The sequence below is a fragment of the Coptis chinensis genome, chromosome 8 (assembly GCF_015680905.1).
Source record: "Coptis chinensis isolate HL-2020 chromosome 8, ASM1568090v1, whole genome shotgun sequence".
Classification (NCBI taxonomy): Eukaryota; Viridiplantae; Streptophyta; class Magnoliopsida; order Ranunculales; family Ranunculaceae; genus Coptis; species Coptis chinensis.
The window spans coordinates 92080829-92098614 of NC_141463.1; the positions used below are offsets into that span (position 1 = coordinate 92080829).

The 17786-nt window shown below is 39.3% G+C and overlaps 1 protein-coding gene and 1 long non-coding RNA gene across 5 annotated transcripts; one reads left to right on the top strand and one right to left on the bottom strand.

Moving 5' to 3' along the window:
- Positions 1 to 1877: 1877 nt before the first annotated feature.
- Positions 1878 to 6745, bottom strand: LOC147484401 (splicing factor). 4 transcript variants are annotated; one of them, XR_015203664.1, is made up of 3 exons: positions 6587 to 6745; positions 2456 to 6472; positions 1878 to 2166 (listed from the first exon to the last, which is right to left on the bottom strand). XR_015203664.1 is itself a non-coding variant. In XM_086575726.1 (2 exons), the coding sequence occupies exon 2, from the start codon at positions 6445 to 6447 to the stop codon at positions 2599 to 2601; it is 3849 nt and encodes a 1282-aa protein (XP_086431852.1). In that variant the 5' UTR covers positions 6448 to 6472; positions 6587 to 6745; the 3' UTR covers positions 2334 to 2598. The 4 variants fall into 4 exon arrangements, 1 of the variants encoding a protein (XP_086431852.1); XR_015203666.1 differs by having other exon boundaries at positions 1878 to 2208; XR_015203665.1 differs by having other exon boundaries at positions 2456 to 6467; positions 6587 to 6740.
- A 9837-nt stretch (positions 6746 to 16582) lies between these two features.
- On the top strand, positions 16583 to 17452 carry LOC147484402 (uncharacterized). Its single transcript, XR_015206437.1, has 3 exons — positions 16583 to 16732; positions 17166 to 17214; positions 17301 to 17452. It is a non-coding gene; the product is annotated as an uncharacterized LOC147484402 (long non-coding RNA).
- Positions 17453 to 17786: the final 334 nt, after the last annotated feature.

Sequence of the window (17786 nt, forward strand, 5' to 3'; positions counted from 1 at the left end):
TATTTTTGGTTTTTTAGATTTTTTGAAGACTTTTTGGGTAAAAATATTGATGTGGATACCAAACCCCCTCACCGCTGATAACTTTGGCCCTAAGCCAAGCCCCAAGTCCTTTTTCTCCTTAACTTGAATGAGTTTATGGTCCGATTTGTTTGATCTAACAACAGCTCCCCAACACTTTAGTGAGGGGGAAATTATTTGGAAAATCATAAACAAATTAACAATCTATGCGAATGATCTTGGATTTTAATTATGACTAACATTTCTGTACGCTCGATCGATGAGTGTTGAATTAAGCATAGCATTAAGAAATTAAATATCTCAACTATTTAATAGAAAAAGTTATTTCTTCAACTAAATATGTATGAATAAGATACCACAAGCCCACAACAAATCTAGTGTCCAAAACATTAATGATTGGGTTCCACTTTTAACTTTTATTGTTTCATTTGTGATGGAGGATAAACACGTAATTTCAGTAAGGACAATAAAGAAAACAAAATTAATGATACAATGAATTTACTGTTACACCTTCCTCTGTAATATTTAAATAAGGTAAATAAACACTCTGAAAATTATTAGATAAATAAGTTAGATAAATACTTGGAAAATTATTAGATAACATACGCTCGGAATTCCCCTCCTCTATAACAATGGTTCTCCTCCAATATCTAACCTTCTGGTCTCCTCTATGACCATGGTTCTCCTCCAATATCTAACGTTCTGGTTTGGTATGGTACGATAGTGTTTCTTCCAATTAACCAACCTCTTACTCTGTAATTCATATGAATGATGATAAGTGTTTCTTGTGAAATATTAATATGCAAAATATAGCCTACACCTGTTGTACCCGTACTCCAGTATCTGGCCCTTCTAATAACCAAGGGACTGAGGGTATATTGCCCCACAAAGTCTATAACTAAGGGACAAAATGACTGCGCACCTATACATCCCGTGTACACTAATATTAATAAACCTTGTTTGTCACAAAATGTACATTTCACATGAAAATTTTCAGTGGCTTAATCACATACAAGTGACAGCCTGAAATTCATTTGCTGAGCATGTGCCTCACGATGAATCCATGCTTAACTTTAGAAAGTGGCTGAAATCTGCAACTGCGAGTCCCACCTCGTGATGGGTGCAATTTGCAAACTTTACATGGGCCTAAGACAAGCCCAATAGGCTTTATGTACATGAATGCATTTCTTGTTGAGAAACTTGGACTGGAGCCCAATAAAGAAGTTTGCTTTATAGGAAAACCAATGACCAAAATGAAGTACTCAGATAGTCAGATCACCGTATTTATTGCAGATTTGTTTTTGTTCTGTCTTTACCTTAATAATCTAGGCCTTCTTCATTGTAATTCTATCTTGACCCTTAGGGTTAGTATCAATCACGTGAAATAGATCAATGAAATCTAATACCGATTCCGAACTCATGGTAAATTAGTAATGATCTAGGCCTTCTTCATTGTAATTCTATCTTGACCCTTAGGGTTAGTATCAATCACGTGAAATAGATCAATGAAATCTAATACCGATTCCGAACTCATGGTAAATTAGTAATGATGGCATGCGATTGGATAATGAAATAATTGATTCAATCCAGTAATGCGACCAAAACTCGTCCTAGCCAATGAACTTCAACTCCAAGTTAGGTTGGGTGCGGATTGAATATACAGTGCGAGTAGGTTGATATTTTGGTTGGAACTTAATCAGTCATAAACTCAACCCCCATCAGCTCTAGTAGCAGCTTGGGGCTCTTCATATTGATATCTTCTTTTGAAATGGACTGGCCATGCCAAAGTGAGCTTTAATCAATAAGGTATTCCAAAGAAGACATAGACCCGTTATCCCTTTTTCTATATACAATCAGACTTTTGACAAACGACATAGCAACTATTTTATTTCTCAGCCACTACTGTTTCCATTGGTAACGAACACGCAGGCACTCAACTAAAAGAGAAATAAGCACGCCTACAAGAAAAAGAGGGAACACAGAAGCAGATTGTTCCAACTGAACGTATGCTGAAAAACTTGCTCCCTAAAATAAGGAAAAACCACAGAAATGACGTCTCCAATCCTAAACACTGCAACACGCACAGCCCACTATCTCCTACATCTTTACTCCGTATATAACCATAAGCCCTCCAGTGTTCGAAGCTTCCTGCATTGCACCCAGCAGCATACAGTTGGGAAGCATGAGAAACTACAAGGACCAAATAAAAGGCAAGTAAGAGCATCTAAGAATTATAACATGATCCACAAAAGAAAATGTGGAAACAAATAGACAGACATTGAATATAGAAAACCTTCTACAATAAGACAGCATGATGAACCACAATCACAACAATAATAAGTGTGCAAATAAGCTAAGATATATGCAAGAGTTGTTTCCAGATACTGATACCATCAATACTGAAATACAAGGGAAATATAATATGCATAAACGTTACCCATTGTATCAAAAGATAGATAGTCATTCGCAACGTGCTAACTAAAATAATGGTCGCAGAAGCCAAAGATGTCAGATTGACATTGCTCAGACAGTTTGAATTTCTGCATCAACTTCTTGAATGATTCAACACGAGATGGAACCTCAGACAAACATAGCCAACTCCGGCCTGCTGAATACGTTGTCCACCTCATCCTCCAGAACAGGATAAGCAGCTACAAGTGCATCTTGTGCGCCAATATATAGTGAGTTGTAAATCTTCCAGTATACCTCCCTGACCTTTCTCGCTGGATGGAAAAGGCCCTGAAGACAGTAGTTCAAGATAGCAGCAGCACCCAAGGCCACCCTCATTCCTTCTATGGCTTCCATGACAGCATTAATAACGTGAGGTGATGTCTCGAATATGTTAGGCCAGACATAATTCAGCAAATGAACCAAGGCATCCTCACAGCCTAACCCAGCTACACCTAGGGCCATGTGCTTGACGGCAGAAGCTGCAGTCTGCCTATGAACCAAATCCCTATCCATCAAAGCGTCTTCGAGTAGAGGAGTAACAGCATAGATGTAGTCCTTTCCCATCTCACCTATGTACTCAAACAGAAAAGAGAGAGACTTCAAAACACCATTCTGAACATTAAGCTCTGGCACACGATACTCGTTCATCAAAGCTGGAAGCACTGTGAAAGGAGAGCATGTTTCTGCAACTATAGCAATGGCCACGGTTGTGCATACACGGTTCTGACGCTCTTGGACTTTAAGATTGTTCAACAAAGTTGCCAAAACATCCTGTGGCCCAATGGCCTTTGCAATGTATCCAAATGTGTTCACAGTTGCACGCCTGATTCCCTTTTTGTGGGCTTTCAGCATCTCTAGAAGCTCAAAACAGATTCTCATCCACTCCCTTGCAGGAACAAACTCAGCTCCTCGATCAGCAATTCTACCAACGAGATCAATACAGTTCTCCTGGACCTTCTCATGCCTGTTCTTAAGAATAGGTGTCAAGCGAGGAAGTAGATCCTTAATCGGCGGAGTCATTTTCGTCATACCAATGACATTAACAATCGCCTTCAAAGCTCCCAGAATGGAACCCAAGACCTCAGGATACTCTTCTCCCAAGTACTCATACAAGACAACTCCCAGATGACCCATCAGCTGTTCCTCTTGGCACTGCTTCATAACACCAGCAATCCTAGATATGAGATCGGCTGCTTGCTGCCTAACCTTTGCACTCTTATTGTTCAAGCGCCACTTGATGGTACCACAAATCTGTGGGAGATAAGGTTTAACTCTCTGCCCCAGAGCATTCACAACAGCACCAAACCCATTTAACATCACATTGGCATCATCACTGGTCTGCTCTTGGAAGGCATATAGAATTCCATCAACCAAAAGCTCTTCCAAACGGGAATCAATATCAGAGGCACCTAAGTTTACGACAACTTTCTCAATTGTTTCCATTACCATTCGTCTGTATGGTTCACTCTCATCTTTAAGATCCTCAACTATTCTATTCACAATATCAGCAACACCGGTTTTGTTTGCAATCTCCACAGTTGTTTCCACAAGCTGCTTATAGTTCCTTCGGTCCAACGCCATCCTTCTGACCCAGAAATTTTTGAAGAATTCCGGAAGAATATCGCTTCGAATGTAGCCAGCCTCAACTCCTTCTGTACTTACACATTGCTTCACCACCTTCAGTACAATCTTCTTCATTTCTTCATCTGGAGACTGAAACTCACGAATCAGAATGACCATCACTTCCTTAGTGTAATAACTGGCGTACATTGGTTCCATGAGAGGAATAATGAAACCAATCGCTTTCAAAAAGGCAGCCAAAACTTTCCCACGGTGCGACCTGATACCTTTCCACAGAGGCTTCAGTACAGAATCAAAACTCTCAATACCATAAGGAGCAGAGGCCTCAGCCAGGGCAGCCAAAGACAGGGCTGTGATGGTCCTCACCTTCTGGTTCTCATCATTGAGACCTTGTTCTATGATTTCAACTAGAGACCTCAGATGTGGAAGCACTGCACAACCAATTAAGATAGCAATCTGTTGCACGATCTTTATCCCAGTATGCCGAGCTTGCCAAGACTTCTTACTCTGACACACAGCTTTCAAGAATGGCAATAGTGCTGGAATACCCAAAGCAGAAGCAACTACACTAAATGCTCTTGCAGTTGTATTCCTGACATACTCATCAATGTTATCGATATCTGGTCGCATGGCAGCAATCATAGTAGCCAAGCCAGCAGCTTTACTAAGATTCGAGATAATCTCTCTTCCTTCAACACGAGCATAGTAATCTTCATCAATCAGCAAAGGCTCAATCACAACCAAAATCTTATGAACAAAGGGACGAACAAGTTCATCCAACTTATAAAGCACCCTATCAATCACCTTAACCAGAAGATGTCTCTCTTGATCTTCCAATGTAGGCTGCATGAGCAATGGCAAGATACAGTTGAAAAGTGGACCTGCACCGAACTCCCGAGCTTTATCAGTGAGCTGCCTCAATGCCGTTTTTCTCTGTGGAGGTGTCCCATTCTTAACCTTGAGCAGAAGTTTCATGATCTTCCTCTCTTTCTGTTTTTCTGGAGGCAACTCTTCCTCATCCTCTTCGTTCAATAAAGACCCAAAGTACTGATAATCTTCTGGCTTCATGAATGGCAAACCTCCAGGAGCTTCTTTTGGCACGTCAAACTGCTGGCCACGATTTTCTTCAGGGATCTGATACAGTGGGGTAGCCCCTGGAGTTGGGGTAGTAAGAAGTTTCCTTGCCGGAGTTCTGATTGGTTGGTAAGATGCCGGTGGATCCAAAATCTTGTACCCCTCCTGTGGAAACATCACATCCAGCTCTTCATCAGTCAATGGGCGGTTCCTATCTTCGATATCTTTCTCCCATCTCAATAAATTATACTGTTCAGGAGTCATTGCACCTCGAAGATTTATAGCTCCAGGAGTCGGAGTGGCAAGCTCTACCCCTCCAACTGGAGTCACACCAGGAGTGTATGATCCAGCAGGTGTGGCCCCAGGCATTGGAGTTGCACTCCCCATAGTAGCCGGTGTCTCATCCCACCTTGACCTCTGGCGTTTGGGAGTTGGAGTTGCGAGCCCCCCAAGCTTGGGTGTAGCATCCCATGTCATACCAGCAGGTGTATCCCCAGGAGTTGCCCCGGCAGCTGGAGTAGCATCTGCATCAACAACCCTTCCAGGGGTAGGTGTCTCATCCCATCTATTCCTTCTAGAAATTGAAGGAGTCGCATCAGCCACCCTACCAGGTGTAGGAGTCGCATCCCATCTGCCGATACCCGGTGTAGAATCAGGCATATCCCAATCAGAAGCCGGTGCAGAACTACTCTTTGCTTTCTTAGCACCACCATCATCAGCTTCCTGACTCTGATCCCATCTATTCCTTCTTTTCTGACCAGCTGGCACAGCACCATCATCCTTAACTCTCTCAGCACCACCACCACCTTCCTTCCTCTTCTCCTCTTCCTCTTTCTTCTTCTTCGCAACCTCTCTCAACAACTCTTCCTTCTCCCTCCTCAATGCCTCCTCTCTCATAACATCCACATAAGTCCTAACTGAAACATCCGGCGTCTTATCCCCCATAGCAAAAGCATCATTCCTATCAGGCGAAATAACCCTATTAAGTCTCCTCCGTCTATAATCATCTTCCCTGTCAATAATCTTCCCCGGTTTCCTAAACCCCAACTCAGCATCCTCATCCACACCATCACCACCACCTCTAGGTATTTCCTTCAAAACAGACTTGGGCGCAGTATACGAAGCCAATTTCCTAGCCACTTCAGATTCACCAGGATCAACAACCTCATCATCTTCATTAACAGGTATCGATTGCTCATACCCATCGTATCGATTATCCCCACGGCCATATAAATCAGTGTCGAATGTAACAGATGTAAGTGATGCTAATTGTTGTTCCATTTTCTTTCTCTCTTCTTGGGTCTTAGCTATTTCTGGGTCCATTTTTTTTTTTTTTTTTCACCCTACACTTAAAATTTCCAAAACAAAATAAAACACGGGAAAAAAAAAAATTTTAAAAAAAAAAGAAGCCCTAGATGTGAAATAGAGATGAAGTGAAAGGAGGTTTTAGTTAGAGAGTTACCTGGTGTTGGAAAGAGTTTGACTTTTTGTCTTGTGCGAAACGGGGCGTTTGCAGGTTGACTCCTTTTTTTTTTTTTTTTTTTTGAGTTTTGTGGAGAGAGAGTGAAATTGAGATGAAGGAAAAGAAAGGGTTTGTTTCTTTTGTATGCCGAAGAGAAAGGAGAGGGTTGGGGTAAAACCGACTTTATCATGGATACACTGTTCTCATTTTTGTACTATTTTCCTTTTTCTTTGGTGATATTGGGCACACCCATAAAAACACTCCCCACCCCCATAACTAACTTAAGTTTTACACAACATTTTTGTTCTTTGTTGGAACAATCGATAAAGGTTCTAACAAAAATAATGCATCCTAATCACAATTTTAGAAATAGAATTTTATTTATTATCAAAAACAAACAAAATAAACAAATAAACAAAGCCTTGTTAGCAATTCGCCGAATCATTCGCGAATCGAATTTTTGAAGAGCAAAACGTATAATACTTCCGAATGTTTGAAAGATTCGTAATAATTCGCGATTTTTTGTCTTGAAATGAATAATATGGATTTTGCCGAATTTTTCAAAAAAAATATATATCGGTTGTGTTTTTGTTATTTTTATGTACTTTAAGTTCTTCACTCTTACATTTTTTGTGATAAATTAATTCAAAAGCTTTGTTTTTATATTTTTTGGGCAATATTTAAATTGTCATGTCATATAGTGTGTATGTATTTTGAAATTTGAACGGTAATTTCAATCCAATAACAAATAAATTAAGGTACCTATGTGGACCATTCAATTGGTTTCAATATTTTTGTAGCTAAATTGTTTAGATATATTTGTTATGTTGTAAATAATGATAACTATTATTAATATTTTTTTTTGACTTCCAAATTTTTGCAACTAAACATTTAAAACACGTGTTAATTAAACACCGCATAATTGTCGTATTGTGAATTTTTGACCGAATATTTAACCGTACCATTTTTTTGAATCATTAAATAATTCTCAAATTATTCCCGTACCGAATTTTTGTCGTATCCCGAATTGCTAATAAGGAAACAAACAGGCTTGCCAATAATATATATATATATATATATATACGGTTTGTCTAGAGTGCCACCCTTATCTCACTCTCCTCTTGAACCGTCGGATCCACCTCAAGATCTCATGATCTAACACTTCAAATTCTAACCAATCAAGTGGGGGTAAAAACGTCTTTTCTTTCTCATTTTCTCAAAAAAAGAAAAAAAAAAACAGATCTACCAAAAAAACAGAGGGATCGACTAATCTGAGGGATCTACAAAAACAACCAACCTGACTTTGCTTTTGGAGTGTCGTTACACATCTCATCTTCTCAAAAACAAAAGAAAAAAAAACCAGATCTACAAATATAAATCAGTTCCTTAAGCTTTCCACCCCGGAATTGTTATTAAGGTTTGGTCGTGGATTTGTTTAGTACCGGTTATTAATCTTTGGTGTTGTGGTGGTATTCAAGCAAGAATACATATATTGCTTTGTCAGATTTGATTTCCATCTCGTGCGACTCTTCTTTTGCTGCATGCCTTCACTGGGTATGTGAACTTACTGGTCTAATTCACCACATCTAATTTAAGAAATGTTTTCCGTTTATGTTGTTAGGTTCTAAAAAGGTTATTTTTTGTTGCAGCGGTATATTTGGTGGCTCAGTACGCTCGCGTTGAAATCAAAAGGATAGAAGCGGTACTGATACTTCCTTTTTCTGATAGCATTTCATATATCTTTAACTTATATTAAACTGAACCTTATTCGTAATAAAATTAAACCAGTAATATTCTTTTTTGTTTTAAGAATGAAAATTTGCTTATGAAGTGGATGTGATTTAACTTGCATCTATGTCATATGACTAGAAGCAACAACTAATAACTGATAGAAATATTGGATTCGAGCATTTTGCTTACTGTATTATTTGGAAGATCCAAATGCAATATGACTAGAAGCAACAACTAACCTATCCAATATCCTTGAATACTCGACACCACCCCTATTTGTATTAGCTTTAGAGTCGTTTTAACTGCTGCAACTGTGCAGCTACTCTTATGCTTAGCAGTTCAAGGAGCTAAATGTGTTTAATTAGGTGTTGGTGCAAGTCCAGTTCAAGGAGCTAAATGTGTTTAATTAGGTGTTAGCATATTTGATGAACTCGCCGTGAAGTTCGGTGAAGTAGCACATTCGTGAACTCGCCGAAGTTCGTGAAGTAGCATATCCGGTGAACTCGGCCGGAGTTCGTAAAATTGAACTGAAAGCGTTAACTGCCGCGTTTTTAAACCTTATAGTGAGCTTGGTTAACGCTTGGTTCAACTATTTATGAACTTAGACAAGTAAACAAGTATGAATTGGGTATGAAACAAGTTTTGAACTCTGTCGCCGAGTTCTAAATTCTGTCGAGTTCGTGAACTCGCCGAAGTTTTGAATTCGGTCGAGTTCTAAATTCGTCGAGTTCGGTGAACTCGCCGAGTTTTAAATTTCGACGAGTTTTGAATTGTCGAGTTTTGAACTCTGCCGAAGTTCGGTGAATTTCGTCGAGTTTTGAACTCGTCGAGTTTTAAATTTCGTCGAAAGTTCTAAATTCTCGTCGAGTTCGTGAATTCTGTCGCCGAGTTTTGAACTCTGTCGAAGTTCTAAATTCTGTCGAGTTCGTGAAGTAGCATATTTGGTTAACTCGTCGAGTTTTTTGAACTCGTCATAGGAGTTGGTGAACTCGCCGAAGTTTCATGTTTAAGTTATTTACATTTTTTTAAGTACATTGGGATTTTTGATTTGTTTAAGTTATTTATATTTTTAATTTTTTCGATTTATAGAAATGGAGACAGAGACATCAATGTTATGTTTATCCAAGTTCAAAATAAATAAATCATTAAATCAAACAATGAAGTTATGAACTTATTGTCTCTCCTGTTGATATCACTAGATTTTTATTTGAGGCCATATCGACCGAGTATCGATTGCTTGATTCAAAATAAATATATAGCTCTGTTTCAGGTAACTGTTCTATCTTTCTATATATTTTTTTTATATATATGTTATGTTTGATTCAATTCTTTTGAATTCTAGACACCCATTTTGTACTTTCCCTCGTTGATATCACCCATTCTCGTTGATATCACCCATTCTTAAAATGAAGTTAAGAATGCATGAAAACCAAAATAAAGTCTGAACCTAGCTAGTGGTCATCCATCTAACACAAGTTTCACAAGATTTTCGAAAGTATAACAAAATTTATATTTTCGCAAGTATAGCAGATATATATAGATATCGTTCAGTAAGATCCACATCAAATGATATCAAGTTTTGCATTCACCAAACTCGGGAAGGATAAATCAGTTGATAATCAGAGAAGTGAAGTTAGACAAGCTTTTGTGACACCATTTAGAATGGTGTAATAGGAAGTTAATACAAGCACAAACTAAGAGAAAACAAAGAACTCACGCCCTATGGAAATCCACCAAAGGGATAAGAGTTGTGTTACTAGAACTCACCACTCTATAGAATCCACCAAAGAGATAAGAGTTGTTTCACCAAGAAGAACCACTTCTTCTCAATAAAAGTCCTATATCTTCATTCAAATACTGCTCTACTTCCATTACAAGTCTTAGAGAATTTATAGCTAAATACAAACTTAGGATCTTTAAGAGACAAGCATTAAAACTATTCCTGATTTTCTTCTAAGTTCAAAGTCAAACTTGAATCTGAACAGGACGTTTCTCCATACATAACACACACCACTAGAAAGCTCATGAAGTCTAGTTTCCAACCAAATTTACGGTTCGCAAAACAAAGGTTTCTAGAGAAAGTTATGATCATTTTGTCGTGATGTTGTCAAACCGATCGCCAATCCAAATTAGACTTATTTGGGCTATATCTTGGACTTTCGATTGAATGTTTCGTCATCACTTTGGCTTATCGCGAGGAGTCAATCCTGCTACTTGGGCGTACTTCCTTCTCAGGAACGGTGAATAAAGCTAGGTACTACGAGTACAACAAACCCTTATGTGAACTAATGACCAATTCATTGTGTCTGAATCAAGCCAAAGCGCCTCGCGGCTTTATATACAACCAATATACTTAGATGCTTATTGTGTTTCAGTTAACCGATCGGCACCAATACATAGTAAATCGAACACTTCAATGTCAGATAAACTCTCAAAGGTAACTAATAAGAAGTTACTACTCTTCAAATTCTCATCAGATTACTAGTTTATGGTACCGATCTCAGTCAACTAAATTAAATCTTTAAGTTGTACAAAGTCACAAACCTTATTCCAAAATATTTCTCAAAAAGCTAACCGAATCCAAAGTCTAAATCTTCCAACAAAGATGTGATCAAGAGAAATGTAGAAACGATACCAAATTCAACATAGAGTTCATACAGATCGGTCAAAGGTGAAAAGATGACAAGACACCACTTGAGCACTAATTCGACATCACATATATTATTTATTTGGGATATTTTCAGTAATGTAGGGTAGCATTCTAGCAAAGACCGACAGTTATATAGGTGGCATTCATGGCAGAGGAAGGATATCATAGAACAAAGATCCTTTTCACACACCAAATGTAAACACTCATTCTTTTATGTTAGTACATTATTAGTAAAGAAAACGTTTGTTAAGCAAAGTAGATTTAGGTAACTCACACATAGAGAACAAGAGAAATCCAATAGCAGATCCAACTAAGCAAACACCCCAAAAAATCTTATCCACACAATACAATCTTGATACATAATATCCCACTATTTAGCAACAAAGTGCAGAAAATTGAGTTTTCCAAAGTCGTAGCTAAATACACTAATTAATAGAAGAGTTATCCAGTTTCCTTTTTTTTCTCTTTTTTGTGTGTGTATGTGTATCACTAGATTTTTATTTGAGGCCATATCGACCGAGTATCGCTTGCTTGATTCAAAATAAATATATAGCTCGTTTCGTAACCGTTTCTATCTTTCTATCTTTTTTTTTTTTTTTTATATATATAATGTTATGTTTGATTCAATTTAGTTTTTGAGTTAGAGACTTAAGATCGAAAGTATCGACAGTTGTTCCCCTTTGATTAGGGGTGGTCATCGAATGAAAGCGAGCCAGTATTTGCATGCTCGATTCGATTCGCTCGTGAGTTTTCGAAGTCGAAGTTCGAGCGAGGTCAAACTCGACTTCGATTTGAATTATAATTAGCTCGAGCTCGACTCGACTCGACTCGCTTTTACAAAACGAAGCTCGAAAGTGAAGCTTCGACCGCCGAGCTCGAGACTCGTAGGTCATGAGCTTGCATCCGGAAACAAAGGGCATATATACTCAAAATTGTTGAATAAACCCCATTTTTGTATGATTTAAGTACAAAAATTCCAAAAACGTAACCAAGGTATGATTCTAAGTCACGTTAGAACTGGTGCTTACACCGGCAGCTTGTCGTTGCCTTTAAAGTTACTTAACTACAAGTAAAGAGAGAGTCCCGTGGAACTTGATGAGGATTATATTCGCTTTAGCTGGGTCTTGCGGAGACATACCAAAGATGCGGGATGAAAACAAAAGAGGGAAAGAGCTATCTTACTCGGTCGAAGCGCCAAGCCTTAGTAAAACAGTATGTGATTTGATCTCAACCTCGATCTCTATAGTTACTCATCACACTACAAAAGACCAATCTTTTGTTACTAATATTCGTAATCCGGGGACCACATCATTTATGTACGCCTCGCCAAGAAGGGGTACTACCGCTCACAACATCCCTCGCCGAGGGTAGGTGGTAGTTTGGCTTAGTTTTTTACCCCCAACCCGCACGAACTTATATCTAATTTAGGCAGGGGCGGGTAGGTGCGTAAAGTCGTCTTCGGGGACATGCTTTGTTGAAGACATCTCTATACCCATTCGGGGAGTGAAGGGCCTAGTAGGCTCCTCCTTGGAGAGATAAGTACTGATTGAGATAGGGCAGTCCTTGTAGAATTGGTTGGGCGCGAGGTCCTCGTAGCTAGGCGCATGAAGGATCGAATCTCTTCTTGTTGATGACTTCTTCCCCGCTTCCTCACCCTAGAGAGAGCAAGATCTTCCTCCTACAGGGTAGGTTTATAGGAAGTTAGGATAGATTCTAACCTAATAGATGTAGCCATCTGGTTCTTCCTGTAATCCAAGATTGCAACTATCAAGAGCGTAAGAAAGGAAAAGAAGTAAGAAAGGGTATGCAAGCAAGGAGAATCTCTATCTTCCCTATAGTCCGTGGTAGTCTCAGAGCTTCATTTCCTTCTTGCATCTATTCTAGAAGGAGATGCAAGCTATCTTCCTATGGATTTTTTCTTCTTTCCCTGTTAGTTATTGCCCAGAAGCTCTCTAAGGTGGTTATTCCTTCTTAAATGGATGTTCCTAGTGAGTTGTAGTACTTAGATTAACTTCCTTGAGTTTTTGTAGTTTCTCTTTTTAAGTTTATAAAACAGATAAGGAAAGACAAGAATGTATTAGATTGGGCTTTCCCTTTTGGGAAGTAGGATGTAGCCTCACTTCCGTGAACTAGCTTAGCTTGAGTTCTCTGGGGGGAGTGAAGCGAGGTCCCTCCTCTATCTAGAGGGAGGAGTGTAACGTCTAAGAGTATGATCTACTTTTTCTTTTGATAGCTCGATAGTGAAACCCGAGGCAAGTAGCTAATCGCGAAAGTGCTTTCGTGATTCAAATAGCCCCGGTTTCTCATTCAAGAAGTATCTTAAGCGAAGTTCCGTTAAAGCGGCGAGGCCAGGTTGTTCGTGTTGAGAGAGCGCCAACCGCCGCCATGCTTCTTAGATCGAGTCAACGCCTATTTATTGCGGGCTTTTATGTTATCTAGGAATCTGAGATTCCGCTTTTAACATTTATCACTTTAAACATGAGTCCGGGTAGACAAATGTTCCATCCATCCGATTTTGTACGGCAATGACCAAGTATAGTCCCATTCGAATTAAGAGGAATGACGATGTTGGCCGACCCTATTTCTTATCTTGTCTTGGAAGGTCATTTTGCTCTGGCGGATGGAAGTTGCCAAGAGTTACATTCACCATGGCGGAGTGATCCTCTTCCTATTGATCAAAAGCGCCACTTATTTGGTTTAGAATTCTATTCTAAGGGCACCCCCAAAGATCTCAAGTGATTAGGCAGGCTTTCAAAGAAATAATCGAACTTCGCCGCAGCTTTCAAAGTTGGTTTATTGATGCTTGATGACATACCTTGATTGCTAGCAAAGAAGTATACCACAAAGCTTTTAAAGGCTTTGAAAAAGTCCCACCCCTTAATAAAAGCTTATGGCCTAAGAAATTCTTTTTAAGTTTAGATGTTGTAAAATTTCAACTCACACAGCGCACAAACTAAAAGAGGTTACCCGACTTGCTAGTTTTCCGAATCACGATGTCTTATATTGTCTTTTCTCTTATGCCGCGTCGACTATTTTCGCTTTTACAAATGTGCTTCTTTTTTCGATGTTCATTATCTCCATGGCGGCTTTAAAGTTTTTTACATGAGTCGTTCTCGCAAAGTTTTCCTAGTCGATTTCAAGATGCTTGAATTAGATTGGGTTTTTTTGTTAGTGTGTGGAGGAGGATTTAATAGAGGAGTATAGTTTGCCTAGATACATGCACACCTTAGATATAGATTGGCATGCACACCACCTTATTTCGTTCTTTGTTTTTCACGTTGGTATTGCAACAATTTGAATTAGTTGAATGTCTTATTTTTAACTCCTATTTATTTTGTAGCAATGCCTCGAACAAAGAATCTGAATGTGAAGAATGCAAGCAAAAGTGTTTTCACGGGTGCTAAGAAGTTGTTAGTGGGGGAGTAGTAGTTCGGTCGCGATGAGGAGCCCGAGAAAAAGAGAGGAAGGAGAACAACCACTTCGCATCGGGTTAAGTAGAGGGATCGGAAAGCGGATGATCCCAGTAATGTTGTAAGTGGGGTAGAGTTAGGAAATCAAAAGAGAAGAAAGGGGACAGAGATGAGTGATGTAGATGTAGATGTAGATGTAGATGACCATGACGTAAATATGGATCGTGGGAAGAGTGTAGTTCTAAGTCATGCTGATAGTGAAGAAGAAGGTGTTGATGATGCAGAAGAGGAGACTGACGAGGAGGAAGAGGACGCGGAGGACGCGGAGGAGGAGGAGGATGACGAGGATGACAAGGAAGTCCATGTACCTGTACCTCCAGTGAATATTGTGAGAAAGTCTAACAATGACTTGGAGTTCAAGAGAGGTGTTTATGGAGGTGGCCCTTGTGTGTCACATATGTTGTATGACTATGCAGTGCACGTGGCTCGCGATGTTTGGGAGGGGCAGGTAATATTATCATATAGTGTCTATTAGTATTTAAATTTTGTATTACTTAAACTTGTGCATACATTAATACTAAGTTTTTGTTGTTTTAGGCGAGGCGAGGGGGTGTTGAAGTGCCATGGGCACCTCAACAAGTTGGTACAATGGGATATCAGAGGAGAGTGTTCAGACTATTCTACTTTTCATGTGGAGCTTCAAAGGACCGGCTTATGTGCTCTGGTCTTAGGTGTATACAGGCATCGGGGATCCCGTGGTTGGTCTCGCGTTTGTGGAGAGGTGACATCCGAGACCAACACGCTTCATATGCCGTGGGGCGAGATGACAATCACGTTGGACGATGTTTCCCAACTCTTAGGAGTTCCGATCAGAGGCAAAGCAGTGACTGGGGACACTGATTTGACCTTGGAACAAACAAAAAGACTCCTCCACAAAAATCTTGGCATACCCATGGATAAGATAGATGCGGAGATGAAATCCAATAAGTTCACTTCCAAAGTTAGGATGGATTTCTTGATGAAGCAGTTTGCTGGGAAGGTAACAGATGAAGATTTACGTGATGAAAATGGGGTTGTTGTGAAGAAGGCATCAACCCAAAAAGAGGTGCAGTTTGCTGTGATAGCTTATCTGTTATTTTTCTTTGGATGTACCGCCTTCACCGACACGCGCCCGAACCTAGGTCCCCGTTTGTTATCCGAGACCGCTTTTCGAAATTTGCCGAGATCGAGACTACGCGGGGGTGCAGCCTTTACGGGCTTACTTGTATGCAGGGGTCTTGGGACTGCCACAAGTGCCAAGGTGAAGGGTGTTTCAGGCTATTTCACTCTCCTACAGGTATTAGTTTTTTTGTTTTTCTTTTCAATGTCAATTTTATCTATCTATTACAATATTAACTCGGTGTCTATATTAATGTAGGCATGGATTTATGAGTACTTCCTAAGGTGTTCGGGCCATACCCAAATGAGGACTATCATTTGAGCATGTCCCGTATGCTAATAGGTACTCGCGATTTATTCGGTCTTTTATGCTAGCACTGTGGTGCATTGAAGTATACCCGAGCCACCATTGATAATATGACTTGTACCAATGTAAGCATTTTTTGTATGTAAATAGTTTTATTTATTAATTAATATTATTAGTATGTGATTAATGATTAATTTCCTCGATCATATGCTATTTGACAGTTGAATGGTATCCCTATGTTGAAGTCCGAGCTACACGGCCGGTGGATGAAATAGCATTTTTCGAAGGATTTATATGCTTTCTTGATAATGTCGAAAGCAAGCATAAATGGAGGGTTGTCGTCAGTTGGGTCATATGCGGTTTCTACCCTCGGATCCCCCAAAACCAAAGACTTCGACGCTTTAACTACTTCGAACGCTGGTATGATGTGAAATTTAATATTGCGCCTTCCCATGGAGTAATTGGCGTAATCACTTGATTCAACTTGAACAACGCCGGACCCATTCCGCCTTATCCATGGGAGTGTGTTAGTAGATACATGAGTTGGTACTAAAACAATAGTCATATTCGAATGATAAACCCCGATCATCTTAGTCACTACTCCCTACGAGTCTTCCATATCATAATCGGTGAGTTAATATCTTACAACGTTAATTTTGTTTTGTTTTGTTTTGGTATTTTATAAATGTAAATGTATATACTAATGTAGTTTTGTGTTTTAATTTTGACAAAGACCGTCGTCGATGAAATTTCTCGCTTGCTCAATCAAGGCCTGCAATTGGGTGGGACTGCGATTCCAGAGGATGCACAGAACGAGTTCATGGAGGCATACAATTTGACCCGGTGCAAGTTCATTGGCGGACGATATCGTGAAGGAGCATAGGATTTAGGTATGTTGAGTTTGGTTAGTTTAGGGTTTAGTGGTTAGTTTGGTTAGTTTACCTCCTTTTATCTTGTGTTGGGACGAGTGTTGGAAATGGAAATGGTTTGTTTGTGTTAGTTGAGATGATGCGGGGAGTGTTTATTGGCATTTGAGATGATGCTGGTTTTGCTTTACTTTTCAGTTTGTGTTAGTTGAGATGATGCGGGGAGTGTTTATTGGCATTTGAGATGATGCGGGTTTTGCTTTACTTTTCAGTTTGTGTTAGTTGAGATGATGCAGGGAGTGTTTATTGGCATTTGTCTTTCTTTGTTCTTTTGAGAGTTAATCATGACTTAAGTTCAAAAGTTTTCCAGTCAATGAGGTTTCTAGATTTGGTGTTGGATTTGACATATGTGGTACTATTTATACTGATTCATGTGTTTTTATTGGGGGGTAATTAGGCAAATGGTGGTGGCGGAAGATGGTGAACATGAGGAAGCAAGTGGAGAGGTTAGTTTTTCTGTCATACCTTAATAAAGCAGTTTGATTTAACTTTGCTTGACTGATCTGTTTATTCAATTTTTTTTGTTTTGCAGGAAGGAGATAAAGTCAGAAAGTTAGATTGGAAATCTCTTTGTAGTAAAAAAATGTTATGTTAGGACTCTTTTGTAAGTGCAAGTTGTTGATATGTAGCAACTTAGCTTTATGTTCAGTAATTCAGACAATGTATTTCACATGGCAATGTATAGCTTTATGTTCGTTCAGAATTGCACAATGTAATTCGACAATGTATTTCACATTGTTGAAATATGAAATGATAGTGATCTTGCTTTGGACTTGTCATTCTTTTCATGTTCACTTAAGATCCTAGGGTTTCATGTATTTCATGTCACATTGCCTTTGGTTATGTTTCTGCTATTAGCAAGCATTGATTTTAATAGGACGTCTGCCGTCGATTGAGTAAACAGGTTATACTACTTACCAGTGGCGGCGTAGATGTGCTTTGCTTAGATCTCAGTTTATATCCATTCAATGGCTCTTCTTGTGCTCTCCGACAATTTGCGCATTTTAATTTGTCACAT

Coding starts and splice junctions, on each gene's coding strand:
- LOC147484401 (XM_086575726.1), bottom strand. CDS start 6,447: ATGGACCCAGAAATAGCTAAGACCCAAGAAGAGAGAAAGAAAATGGAA.